The sequence below is a fragment of the Rutidosis leptorrhynchoides genome, chromosome 5 (genome assembly GCF_046630445.1).
Source record: "Rutidosis leptorrhynchoides isolate AG116_Rl617_1_P2 chromosome 5, CSIRO_AGI_Rlap_v1, whole genome shotgun sequence".
Lineage (NCBI taxonomy): Eukaryota > Viridiplantae > Streptophyta > Magnoliopsida > Asterales > Asteraceae > Rutidosis > Rutidosis leptorrhynchoides.
Window position 1 is genome coordinate 371,819,372 of NC_092337.1, and position 12,407 is coordinate 371,831,778.

At 34.9% G+C, this 12,407-nt stretch overlaps 1 protein-coding gene and 1 non-coding gene across 2 annotated transcripts; one reads left to right on the forward strand and one right to left on the reverse strand.

Moving 5' to 3' along the window:
- Nucleotides 1-415: 415 nt before the first annotated feature.
- On the reverse strand, nucleotides 416-5,145 carry LOC139846891 (protein decapping 5-like). The gene is made up of 8 exons (XM_071836439.1): nucleotides 4,907-5,145; nucleotides 4,429-4,529; nucleotides 3,095-3,166; nucleotides 2,133-3,011; nucleotides 1,418-1,489; nucleotides 1,154-1,330; nucleotides 929-1,039; nucleotides 416-826 (listed from the first exon to the last, which is right to left on the reverse strand). The coding sequence occupies exons 1-8, from the start codon at nucleotides 5,052-5,054 to the stop codon at nucleotides 659-661; spliced, it is 1,728 nt and encodes a 575-aa protein (XP_071692540.1). The 5' UTR covers nucleotides 5,055-5,145; the 3' UTR covers nucleotides 416-658.
- A 3,849-nt stretch (nucleotides 5,146-8,994) lies between these two features.
- TRNAR-UCG (transfer RNA arginine (anticodon UCG)) lies at nucleotides 8,995-9,066 on the forward strand. Its single transcript has one exon. It is a non-coding gene; the product is annotated as a tRNA-Arg (tRNA).
- The last annotated feature ends 3,341 nt before the right edge of the window (nucleotides 9,067-12,407 follow it).

Consider the following 12,407-nt stretch of genomic DNA (forward strand, 5'->3'; position numbering starts at 1 on the left):
ACACCAGGTTGTCATCACATGAAATAGAACGACGCCCGAAAAAGAAAACAAATTGCTCAAACATGAATCAAACGTGAAGCGAAAATATTAGTGGATGACGATGTCAATTATCAATGCTCCAATTTCTATTCGATAGTACAGTTACCATGAAATATTTGATTAGTGGATGACAATGTCAATTATCAATGCTTCAATTTCTATTAGGTACTTCAAAATTTGATGCAATGGCACCACAACCAAACGCGTTACGCGCCCATCATGACCCAGTCATGATAACTTAGGGTTAGTTTCCGTTTAACGAAATTTATTAACGGGGTCACTTTAGCAAATCACAAAGATGATCATCATCAAAAAAATAATCAATAAATAAAATTTCTAAAGACACGGATAGTAATTTGAGACACCATATAGCTAAAACAAAATATTATTGAATCTTCGAATCATAAACTTCATGATATCTCAAGTCTGCAACACTCAGGAATTACCAAGTAACATAACCATACCATATGGAAGCTGGGAACATACATTCATCTAATTTTAAGTTTTAATTTCTCTTAATAAGGAAAAAAACTTTAAACGGAAAGAAAGGATTTACCATATCCTTCCCATTTGGTATGGGTACACAAACATCTCTAAAAACCACCATGAACACTCCACTCTAATAATCGGTCGCATTAACATTTGGATTTCTACCACCACGACCCCTTCCAACATAGCCATATCCTCCTCTTCCATAATAACCGCCACCTCGAAAACGCCCTCCACGGTTGGGCCCACGCCCGCCCCTACCACCCCCTCTGTACCTATTTGAGAATTCTCCAAATGTCTGCACCATAGCACAATATCATGTTAGCTTAAAAGTAAAATAAAATATTAGGAAGAATAATACAGTTTAAAATTTAAAGACTATATCTCAACTATAGCTCACCTCTGTATCTAATTTCCTCTGCTCAGAGAACCTCGTCCTTCCGTAATTTGATTGACGGTCCGAGGTGTTGCTAGATAACGAATCGAAAAAGTCGTCCTTACTGTAAACAGGCTGGCATTCGTATTGAAGATTTTAGTAAAACGAACAAAACAATAAAAGGGAGGATCCTGGCTGATTAGATTTAATATTGAGAACTTATAATGATATTGGTATTGAAAATCACACCTTCACGTCAACTTTGGGCAAGTTCAGATCATTTTCCTCTTCTATTTCATCCTCGTCAGTAGTTAGTTCGGACCTGTTACTTTTTCCCAAGGTACCCCAGACTTCATCCTTGTTAAATTTCTCATTCATTGCACTAAAATCAAACTCCTCAGTAAATTTCATTACTGGTTGTGAGCCCTGAATAATCAAATCAGTAGAAACTTAATATAGTACACATAATAATTTATACGAAAGTAAACAGTGCAACAAAGTAAGTGAACTTACCCCAGATCCTCTGCCCCTTCCACGGCCTCTGTAGTTGTAATTTGGGCGATTATGGTAAGATGATCCATTGGGCTAAAGAACAACAGTAACAGGAAGATAAAAACGCATCAGAAATAATATATATTTAATGCATTACATATCTACAACAAACTGTTTCATTTCTTTGTATATAATGAATATCAACCCTTAAAAGTTTTATTTTCTGAAAACTGAAATGCGAATCTGAAAATTGAAGTCTGACACGCTAAAATGAAAAAAATTTGACCCCATTTGACCCGTTCAAAAATTGCATTTTCAATTTTCTCATTTCAGTTTAATCCCGACCCACTTGACCCGTCTAAAAATCTGACATGTTTGACCATTGACCCATTTCGACCCGTTACCCACCCTGAGCCATTTAAACCTGTTTAAAAATCTGAACCGTTTGACCCATTTCAACCGAAAACCATTTTAACCCGTGACCCAAACCGGCTCAACCCGACCCGTAAACCATATGAATTATGGTTGAAGTAACAACTCAAAGGTTATCGCTATTTATTATCCATATTGAAGTATAAAATCAGCTATCAGCTACACATAATATTCTAAAAGAGAATACTTCATGTAAACCTACTCAACCAAGATTCCACAAAAATCAAACTTGGCATATAGATATGACAGTTTTATATCTATTGTCAGATGATATATGCAAATGTGATATGTTAACAGTCCATACCTTAGAAGTAGTCTGAGTTTGAGTTGGCAATGGCAACAATGGAGGCTGGGACGGTTCTGTTGGGGCTGCAACGGGCACAGACGGTGGCGAAGAAGACACTGGTGGTACTGAAACCACTTCAACATCGTTAAGACCTGCTAAAGGTGATTGAGATGAAACAATGGTACTTGGAACAGACTGGAGTAGCTGCCCTGGAGTTACAAGCGAAGGTGTTGATTCCGTCGAGACCAAAGGGGCCCCACCAACAGATGGCGCCGGCGGGGGCGTGTTCTGATACGGGAATCTCGGGCCAGAAAACATGTTAGGGTTAATAAGAGGTACGGTTACATTTAAATCACTTGTAACAGTAGCAGAAGTAGCATGTGGTTGTTGTAAGGTGCTGGAATTGAGTGAGTTGTTGTGCATCATACTTGGCAAAGAAGGCAGTGTGGACCCCGGTAAAGAGTTGGATGTTATAGGAGCTGAGCTGGTGGGTCCCGGAAATAAAGAAGATGGGTATTCAGGCAAGCTAGGAGCGGATGTATTAGGTGGGCCACTCGACAAAGGTGGTGCATTGTTAAAACTAGGATACTGCATTGGTTGTTGCAATGGTGGTCGGGGCAATGATTGATGTTGCATATGTGGAAGTGCATTTGGTGGGGGGTAGTAACCGGGCCAATACATTGGCATTGCAAGCCCACTACTGCTTGTGTTTGGAGGAGGCGGTGATGGGCCCCACGACCCAACGTTCCCACCAGGTTGATATAAAGGAACCCCACCTTGGAAAGGTGGCCCAGCTTGGCCCAAATGTGGATTATAGGTGGTGTTGGAAGCAGATGATGAGTCACTAGCAATAACAGGTAAGTTGGATGATGTAGAAGGTGGCCGGGGATAATGAGACTACATATTAAAAAGAAGTGTTAGATCATTCATAAAATCAAAGTTATTGCAAAGAAAGATATCGCAAATTCTGTTCTAATTACCTTTTTAATGGCAGGATCACTGTTTATGGGTTGTGAAGGCTGGACAGGCTGAGAAGATTTCACTTGAAGATCCTGCAAAATAAAATAAAATAAAAATAACTAAAACACAGAAAAAAGTTGTACCACTATCTACGTATGTTTCTAGTTATATGCATCTATAATAATATTAGTATATTACACATTGAGTCACTAGAACATCTAAAAGTGGTTTATCTAAGCTTCTTTGTAATACCTACAAAACTTCCAAAAGAGTTTTCTTAAATGCCATTCACCTAATTTTGGCTTAGTTTCACCTAATGACTTGCAAAATAAGAATAAAACATAAAGATTAACGCAGCAAGTTGAGTCAACACATGGTAAATTAATAGAAATGCTATATGTAATCTACATAGATGAATTAGATGCGTGAGTTAGCAATCACAATAGAAAACTTCCTAGAGTATTCTTTTCTCTTGTCACCATCTCATTGTAAAGTAACATTGGATCCAAACAGATAGCTCTCATATACAATGTCCATGTCCCTATTCTCCTTCTAACACAGTCTAAAGAATCGGTCTTCCTATTTTGTTGTCAAATTTGATAAATAAGCTATGTGTTACTAGATCTTACACATTCTTCTTGTATTGCGTCTGCGAGAGTTAATGAGTGAGATTTGACTATATTTAATTAAGATCTTAATTATTACATCTTAAAAAATTAAATCAACAATCATATAAGTAACAAGCACAGACAATTTACCACTCTGATTTAGATGCAAATAGTTACACAAACACATAGATGACTTAAGCACATGGTTGTAAAAGTCCCTCGACCAGGCCAGCTAGTCCCCTACTGGTCGGGATTTTGAGATAGTCCGACTAGAACCTGACTACTCTTCGACTCGGTCGAATTATTAGATCAAAATTGTCAAAAATCCAATTTAGTATACCAAAGTCGAATTTATTAGTTGAAAGTCAAAATTATATGGTAAAAATAGGTCAAAGTAGGCCGATGAGTCCCTACACGGTCCCAACCGCCTACTCCCGACGAGCAACTTTTACAACCTTGCTTACGCAACCACTAATCTCTGACTATTCACATAAAGAAGCAAATAAGCATAGAGAATACGATTAAGCATTAAGGGAAAAGAGTAATTAATTTTGAAATTATATCAAGATACTCTCACAAACGCCTTACTTGTGTCTAACCTATTTGCATGTGTGATAAAGAATAAAGATTAACGTGCTTCTTTAAGAAATATAGAGCTTCAAAAACAATAATCACACTCAAGGATCATGATACACCACTTCGAGTAAATAGAAATATAAAAGTCGAAACATGTTCCGATAGCGTACCTTAATATCACTTCCACGAAATAAAATGTACTCGTATACTTTGTCACCAGGCATCACTTGCGGACCATCCTTTTTTCTACCTTCAGTTCCAAATGCTCTTACTGCATAGTTCCAATAATGACTTAAATAACTCAATACACATCAATTTACGAAATAATGAATGAAAAACGAGACGAGATAACCTACTTAACAGTATCATAACTAATTAGTCACTGTGTACGTTTACTATCTTGAACAGAACAATTCAATCATTCCATCAATCCATCATATAGACCTTATTAGTTTCAGATTCAACAGAAAAATTCAAACAGATAGTAATTAGTCAGTGGAGTGACCTAACAATTAGTCACCTAACGATTAAAAATATGCCTAATTAGGATTTATAATAAAAAATAGACGGAAACGTAACCTAATAAAAATTAGGAATCGGAACCCTAAAAAGCAGTAAACGAAATTAGATCGAAGAGAAAATGATTACCGTTAGTCAATCCGATGGAAGATTCTTCGGTGTTGATGCTGTACAAAATACCTTCATATCTAATTTCACTTTTTGAAGTCAAACTGATTAAGCTTCCAATGTATGAATCGGCCGATGAACCCGAAGATTTGGAACCTTCAGTCGCCATAATCCTATGAATTTGAATTCGTGCTGAGTTTAATTGCGATTTGGTGAGTTTTTGTGTGAGTGATGATGAGTTAGGGTTTATTTGTATCGGTTCTCTCGTTTAATAAACTTACACTGTTGGTTTGGGGATCTTATTATATTTATATTTATATTTATATTTATATTTATTTATTATATCTATATTTATATTTATATTTATTTATTATATTTATTTTTATAGTGGAATCATCCATAGCTAAGCAATAAATGGGGTATAAACTGGATAAGTGAATTTGAGCCTCTCATTTTATAATTTTAAGAAAAAGTCTAATTTAATATGAAAAACGTGGAGGGGTAATATGGTCATTTAATAAAAGTCTGAACAAAATTTAATTTAATGAATCTGGAGTATCACACATCTATCGCAATCAATCTGTACACCTTCAATCAACGTTTATCAACACAATTTGAACATAGAGAAGTGATCTACATCAAAAACCTAACGATCGTATATCATCAGATCGGATTAACAACTTTAAAACAGTGAAGATTGAGATCGTGTTCATAGTTCTTCATAAACTCGAGCTGTTTTGGTTCATGGATAAATTTGGAACGACTTAGCAAAAAGTCTAAGTGTAGAGTTGTTCACAATCATTAGCTGAATGTTTCTGCAAGTTTTTAGCTCTTAATTCGTTAAATCGAATGTGAATATGTGAGTCAAACTTCGAAATCAAAAAGTCAACAGAAATTTTGAAGATCGAATTTGAAGCATAGATGTTGTTTCTGATTAAGCTAATGCTTAACGAAGGTTAGGAACATGATTTTCAACATATTTCGTGTAGAAATCATGACCTAAAAACTTCTAAATCGAAAAAATCATTGTTGAAGATGAAGATTGCTATTTCGTTCCTGTTCATCACCAGATTGTGCATTTGTAGTTGTTTTTGATCGAAATTAATTCAGGAAATCTGTTAATCGCTAGATCAGGAATCATTGTCGTATGATTTCAAGCATCAAGTAATGGACATGTGTTTATTGCTACAGATTCAAAGAGCATTTGCGTAGATACTCATTCACAACTTCATTGACTGGTATCCCTGTGGTTTTAGTAATCAGATCTCTCATAATCACATGTAAGTATTTACAAGTCTATATATCCGTATCTGTTGTCTATGTACATTTGCAATTCTTACGTTTAATGCGAACAAATATAAGATACACTTGCTTTAGGGTGGTTAGATGTGCATTTTCAAAATGATTATTGATTATTGGGACTTCAGGAACCATATGATAAAATAACTATTTGCTTTATTTGATTGCTTGTGTTCTAATTTAAACATTGTAATTGAATGAATATAGGAAGTTTCACAAGAATTCAAGAGCACGCTTGAAAAAAGAGATTGGTCTCGATGAGCTTAAGAATCCCCTACAAGAAAATTATACTTCCAACACGCCGAGACCACCGCCTGCTGCCGCCTCGGATGATTCTCAGGCAACTGCAACTCCGCCTGCTGCCGCCTCGGATGATTCTCAGGCAACCACAACTCCGCCTGCTGCAGCCAAGAAGATCCTCAGGCCACAACACCAGCGCCTGCTGTTAGTGCAGAAGATATTCAGGAAACGGGAACACCTCCTGTGGTCGCATTGAGGATTCGCAGCCTACAGATGACAATGGTTAGTACTCTTTAAACTCATTTAAATTTCAACTATCATTCGGCATGAAAAAGTTGCATTTGTATAATATGTTTTGCCGTTATTCAAGTGCGTTTTAAACATTTGACTCATCATGTATTCCCAGTTTTGTCATTATTAAATGAGATCTTAGACATTTGATTATTATAAAACTCGATACTTGGTGTGTAGAAATATACTGTATACACTTACACTATTAGACTAAACAATTTTCTCTACAAAAATAAAGTTTAGAATAATAAAATGAGTTCTATGCGTGTGATTCTACTCTGAAAATGCAATTTTATCTACTATATTACTTTATCTATGTTTCTTATATAAAACCATGGCAATTGGTTACAAAAAACCCTATCATGGATTGACGTGTCTGGCGTGAATGAGTGAATTGTATAATGCCAGTTGTTTGCCAAAAATTACTATAACTACAAAGATGTTCACCATTCATATGATAAAAATTTGTAGTAAGTATGTTTTGGGAATTTTTCTTGTTATTAGATACATTATAAGTTACAGTTGGCTATTTCCCTTGCAACATAAAATTATTTTAAATTTCGGTAGACTCTTCTTGTTTTTAGGTATTATGGAGTAAATGTTATAACTCGTGGCTTCATAAAATATGACTGTGAAACATTTTAACACTATGGAATGGATGGTGGATTGTAGAAGTGAGAGTTAAATAGAGTAGGTTTGTCATTAATGTGCTGTTTGTTTTTTAAGACGTTTTTGTCTGAAATCTGCGAACCACGTTTGTAGAGAAGATGTGGCCTGAAGGTCTGTAGACTTAAGATCGAAAACTGTTTGTTTTTATGTCTGCTAAATTTAATTTAAATTATGAAATATTGTAATTTTCAATTTTTAACAAAAACAGTGTTGAATTAAAAAGTAACAAGATTTAGAATATGTTTAACCATGAATTTACTGTATCTCGTTCCCAGACTCAGATTCAGAAATCATCAATTTGTTACGAGTATCATTTTAGGCTTTAATAGAAAATATTCAGCGTATAAATTTCATTAACAAATAAAGTCAGCTAGAATCAATCAGTACACGAAATTAAACCATATAATCAAACAAAATTCTTCTTACTCACAATCATAATCATGAGACAACAGATAAATCAAAATGAATGAAAATAAATAAGTAAATGGAAACGTAATATAACGAATTGTTTGTTTCAATTTATTGAGCAATTGGTGTGTCATATCTATCACTTGTGTAATCTCATTTGGCCTTTTCCATCCTTATCCTTGCAACATCTGGTTCAGCTAAATTAGGGGAAATGATACTCCGTAATAAAATTAATGAAATCAAGGAAAAGAAGCGTTAACGGAGGTGATAGTGTAGCCGGAGGCAGTAGTGCTGTCGGAAGTGACGGAGTTAACGGAGGTGATGGAAGTGCTTAAATTTGGTGGTTGAAAGATGAAGATGGAGAAGATAGGAGAATTAGGTGAGAAGAGAAATTATGTTAAAATGTCTTCAAACTTTAGAAGCAGCTTTTTAGGTCTTCTTGTTGGCAGACATATGAAGACCTTTTTTTATCTTATATCTTCTAAAAAACAAACGGTCTGAAATCAAAATGTCTTCCCACCCACAGACATAAGACATAATAAGATCTTCAATGTAAAAAACAAACACCACCTAACTGTGAGTGATGACTGATATAAAATGAGGTGATGAATGATGTAAAATGAGGTGATGAATGATTAAAAACGAGATGAATGATAACTTTGTGAGTGATGAATGATATAAAATGAGGTGATGAATGATAAAATTTTTCTGATGAATGATAAAAAATTTTAATCATTCATCACCTAGTTTTTCTCATTCATCTTGTTTTTTTATCATTAATCGCCTTATTTTTATCATTCATTACCTCATTTTATCATTAATCACCTCTTTTTTATCATTCATCTTCTTTTATATCATTCATCACGTTATTTTGTCATTATTCGCTTATCATTCACTGTACTTTTATCATTCATCGGATATTTCTATCATTCATCGGGTAATTTTTTTTATCATTCACCACGTTCTTTTATCATTCATCGTTTATCATTCATCAGCTACATTTATCATTCATTTGGTATTTTTATCAATTATCGGATATTTTGATGAATGATAAATGTTTGATGAATGATATTATTTTTTGATAAATGAGAAGTGTTTGATGAATGATAGCATTATGATGAATGATAACCGTATTCTGATAAAAGATAAGTGTTTTTTATATGAATGATAACAATTAGATGAATGATAATTGTTTAATAATTGGGCATTTGGTCTAGTGGTATGATTCTCGCTTTCGGTGCGGGAGGTCCCGAGTTCGATTCTCGGAATGCCCTATTCTTTTTTATAAAACTAATCATATTATATCAACTATTTGAAATACCACTACTTTTGTAAACTCTATTAAAATGTTTGATGATATAAAATATTTTAATGCAAGATAATCATTTTGTGATGAATGGTTATTGTTTTCTTATGAATGATAACTGATTTTAAAAAAAATCATAACTATTTGATGAAAAATAATTTAGATGAATGATAATTTTTTCTAATAAACGATAAATGTTTGATGAATGATAATTGTCTGATGAAATGATAACTATTTGATGAATGATAATAATTTTTTTCGATGAATGTTAAATGTTTTTCGATGAATTATAATTTTTTTCGATGAATGATAAATATTTTTCGATGATTGATAATTTTTTTGGATGAATGATAAATATTTTTCGATGAATGATAATCGTTTTTCGATGAATGATAATTGTCTGATGATAATTGTTTTCTGCTGAATGATAAATGTTTTTCTGATGGTTGGTGGTGGTTAGGGTGGTTGGTGGTTGGTTATGGTAGGTGGTGGTGGTTGCTGGTTGGTGGTAGGTGGTGGTGGCGGTTGTGGGTGGTGGTGGTTGGTGGTGGTGGTGGGTGGTGGGTGGTGGTGGTGGAGGTAGGTGGTGGTGGATGGTGGTGGTGGGTGGTGGCGGTTGGTGGTGGTGGAGGTTGGTGGTGGTGGTGGGTGGTGGTGGTGGGTGGTAGGTGGTGGTTGGTGGTGGTGGTTAGTGGTGGTGGTGGTGGGTGGTGGTGGTTAGTGGTGGTGGTGGTGGGTGGTGGGTGGTGGTGGTGATGGTGGTGGGTGGTGGTGGTAGGTAATGGTGGTTGGTGGGTGGTGGCAGTTGGTGGTGGTGGTAGATGGTGGTGGTGGTTGGTGGTGGTGGGTGGTGGACGGTGGATGGTGGACGGTAGATGGTGGTGGCAGTAGGTAGTGGCGGTAGGTGGTGGCGGTAGGTGGTGGCTGTCATACCCCGTCCTAATCCGTCTGGACGAAGTCACCAACATCTGGTTCCATTGCGATGATCGACTCCAAATAATGTCTTTACAATGAGCAAATGCACAGCGGAAGATTTCTTTCATACCTGAGAATAAACATGAAGTGTCGATCAAAAAGGTTGGTGAGTTCATAGGTTTATCATAAAACAATAAAATTCATCATTTTGATAGACCACAAGATTTAAATGCTGCATGGTACAAATGGGCCCGAATCCTATACCCACCTGTAATGTACATACGATATCTTTTAAATACAGTACACATTTCTCGTGTACGAAATACATTTTTCATAAATCATAGTAACAATACACATATCCGTGTACAAGAATAACATACACATAACCTGTGTATAAAATCATTCTCTCGATACATAACATTCACTTTACTTTCATTGCTTTCATAGCTTGGCTTGGTAACCGACCTTAACATATAATGCCCATAATAATATCCCCAAAACAGAACATCTCGTCCGTATAATAATCATATAAACTTCGAAGTACTAAACACCACGCCCACTGGCCCTTCCGTCTAGTGAACATTCTGGGTGGGGGTGTTTGATAATGCTAAAAACGAACATATATTTCATAGCATTATTCCTCAAGAAAGACAAGCTTTTAGTTGCAACTGTTCTATTTACAAGTGATATACGTTTAAATAATAAAAGGTGAAGACAAAAGACAGATTCGACGAATTGAAGACGCAAACGACCAAAAAGCTCAAAAGTACAAAAGACAATCAAAGAGGTTCCAATTATTGATAAGAAACGTCTCGAAATTACAAGAGTACAAGATTCAAAACGCAAAATACAAAATATAAAATTGTACGCAAGGACGTTCGAAAATCCGGAACCGGGACCAGAGTCAACTCTCAACGCTCGACGCAACGGACTAAAAATTACAAGTTAACTATGTATATAAATATAATATAATATATAATTAATTATATTAATTATATATATATATTATATATATAATAAAAACCGTCGGCAGAGAAAGACTCCAAGATGTGAGCTGGAATTTCAAACTCCGCGACTCGCGGAGTTTGAAGAGGATTTTGCCGCGAGTCGCGGAGCCCCAAAAATCGAAATTCCCTATAAAGCCAACCGAATTCTGATCACAATTCATATCTTTTTCTTCTCTTATCATACGTAAAATTTATATATATATATATATAATTTATATTTTAATTTTAATTTTAATTCTAATAATAAGGGTATGTTAGCGAATGTTGTAAGGGTGTAAGTCGAAATTCTGTCCGTGTAACGCTACGCTATTTTTAATCATTGTAAGTTATGTTCAACCTTTTTACATTAATGTCTCGTAGCTAAGTTATTATTATGCTTATTTAATCCAAAGTAATCATGATGTTGGGCTAATTACTAAAATTGGGTAATTGGGCTTTGTACCATAATTGGGGTTTGGAAAAAAGAACGACACTTGTGGAAATTAGACTATGGGCTATTAATGGGCTTTATATTTGTTTAACTAAATGAAAGTTTGTTAATGTTAATATAAAGATTTACAATTGGGCGTCCCTATAAATTACCATATACACTCGATCGGACACGATGGGCGGGGTATTTATATGTACGAATAATCGTTCATTTAACCGGACACGGGAATGGATTAATAGCCACTAGAATAATTAAAACAGGGGTGAAATTACATTCAAGGGTAATTGGTGTAATTGTTAACAAAGTAGTAAAACCTTGGTTTACACGCAGTCGATAACCTGGTGTATTCATTAAACAAAGTATTAAAACCTTGTTACAATTCGAATCCCCAATTAGTTGGAATATTTAACTTCGGGTATAATAATAATTTGACGAGGACACTCGCACTTTATATTTATGACTGATGGACTGTTATGGACAAAAACCAGACGGACATATTAAATAATCCAGGACAAAGGACAATTAACCCATGGGCATAAAACTAAAATCAACATGTCAAACATCATGATTACGGAAGTTTAAATAAGCATAATTCTTTTATTTCATATTTAATTTCCTTCATTTTATATTTAATTGCACTTCTAATTATCGCACTTTTATTATTCGCAATTTCATTATCGTTATTTACTTTACGCTTTAAATTAAGTCTTTTATTTATTTAATATTTTACATTAGGTTTTAACTGCGACTAAAGTTTTAAAATCGACAAACCGGTCATTAAACGGTAAAAACCCCCCTTTATAATAATAATATTACTTATATATATGTTTGTATTTTTATAAAAGTAAACTAATATAGCGTTGAGCTTTGTTTAAAGATTTCCCTGTGGAACGAACCGGACTTACTAAAAACTACACTACTGTACGATTAGGTACACTGCCTATAAGTGTTGTAGCA

Bases quoted from the DNA above. Each gene is read 5' to 3' on its own strand.
- LOC139846891 (XM_071836439.1), bottom strand. From the start codon at position 5,054: ATGGCGACTGAAGGTTCCAAATCTTCGGGTTCATCGGCCGATTCATAC. The intron at 4,530-4,906 runs GTAATCATTTTC...GGAACTATGCAG, and splicing joins TTCCATCGGATTGACTAACG to TAAGAGCATTTGGAACTGAA. The intron at 1,331-1,417 runs GTAAGTTCACTT...TTGATTATTCAG, and splicing joins GAAGGGGCAGAGGATCTGGG to GGCTCACAACCAGTAATGAA.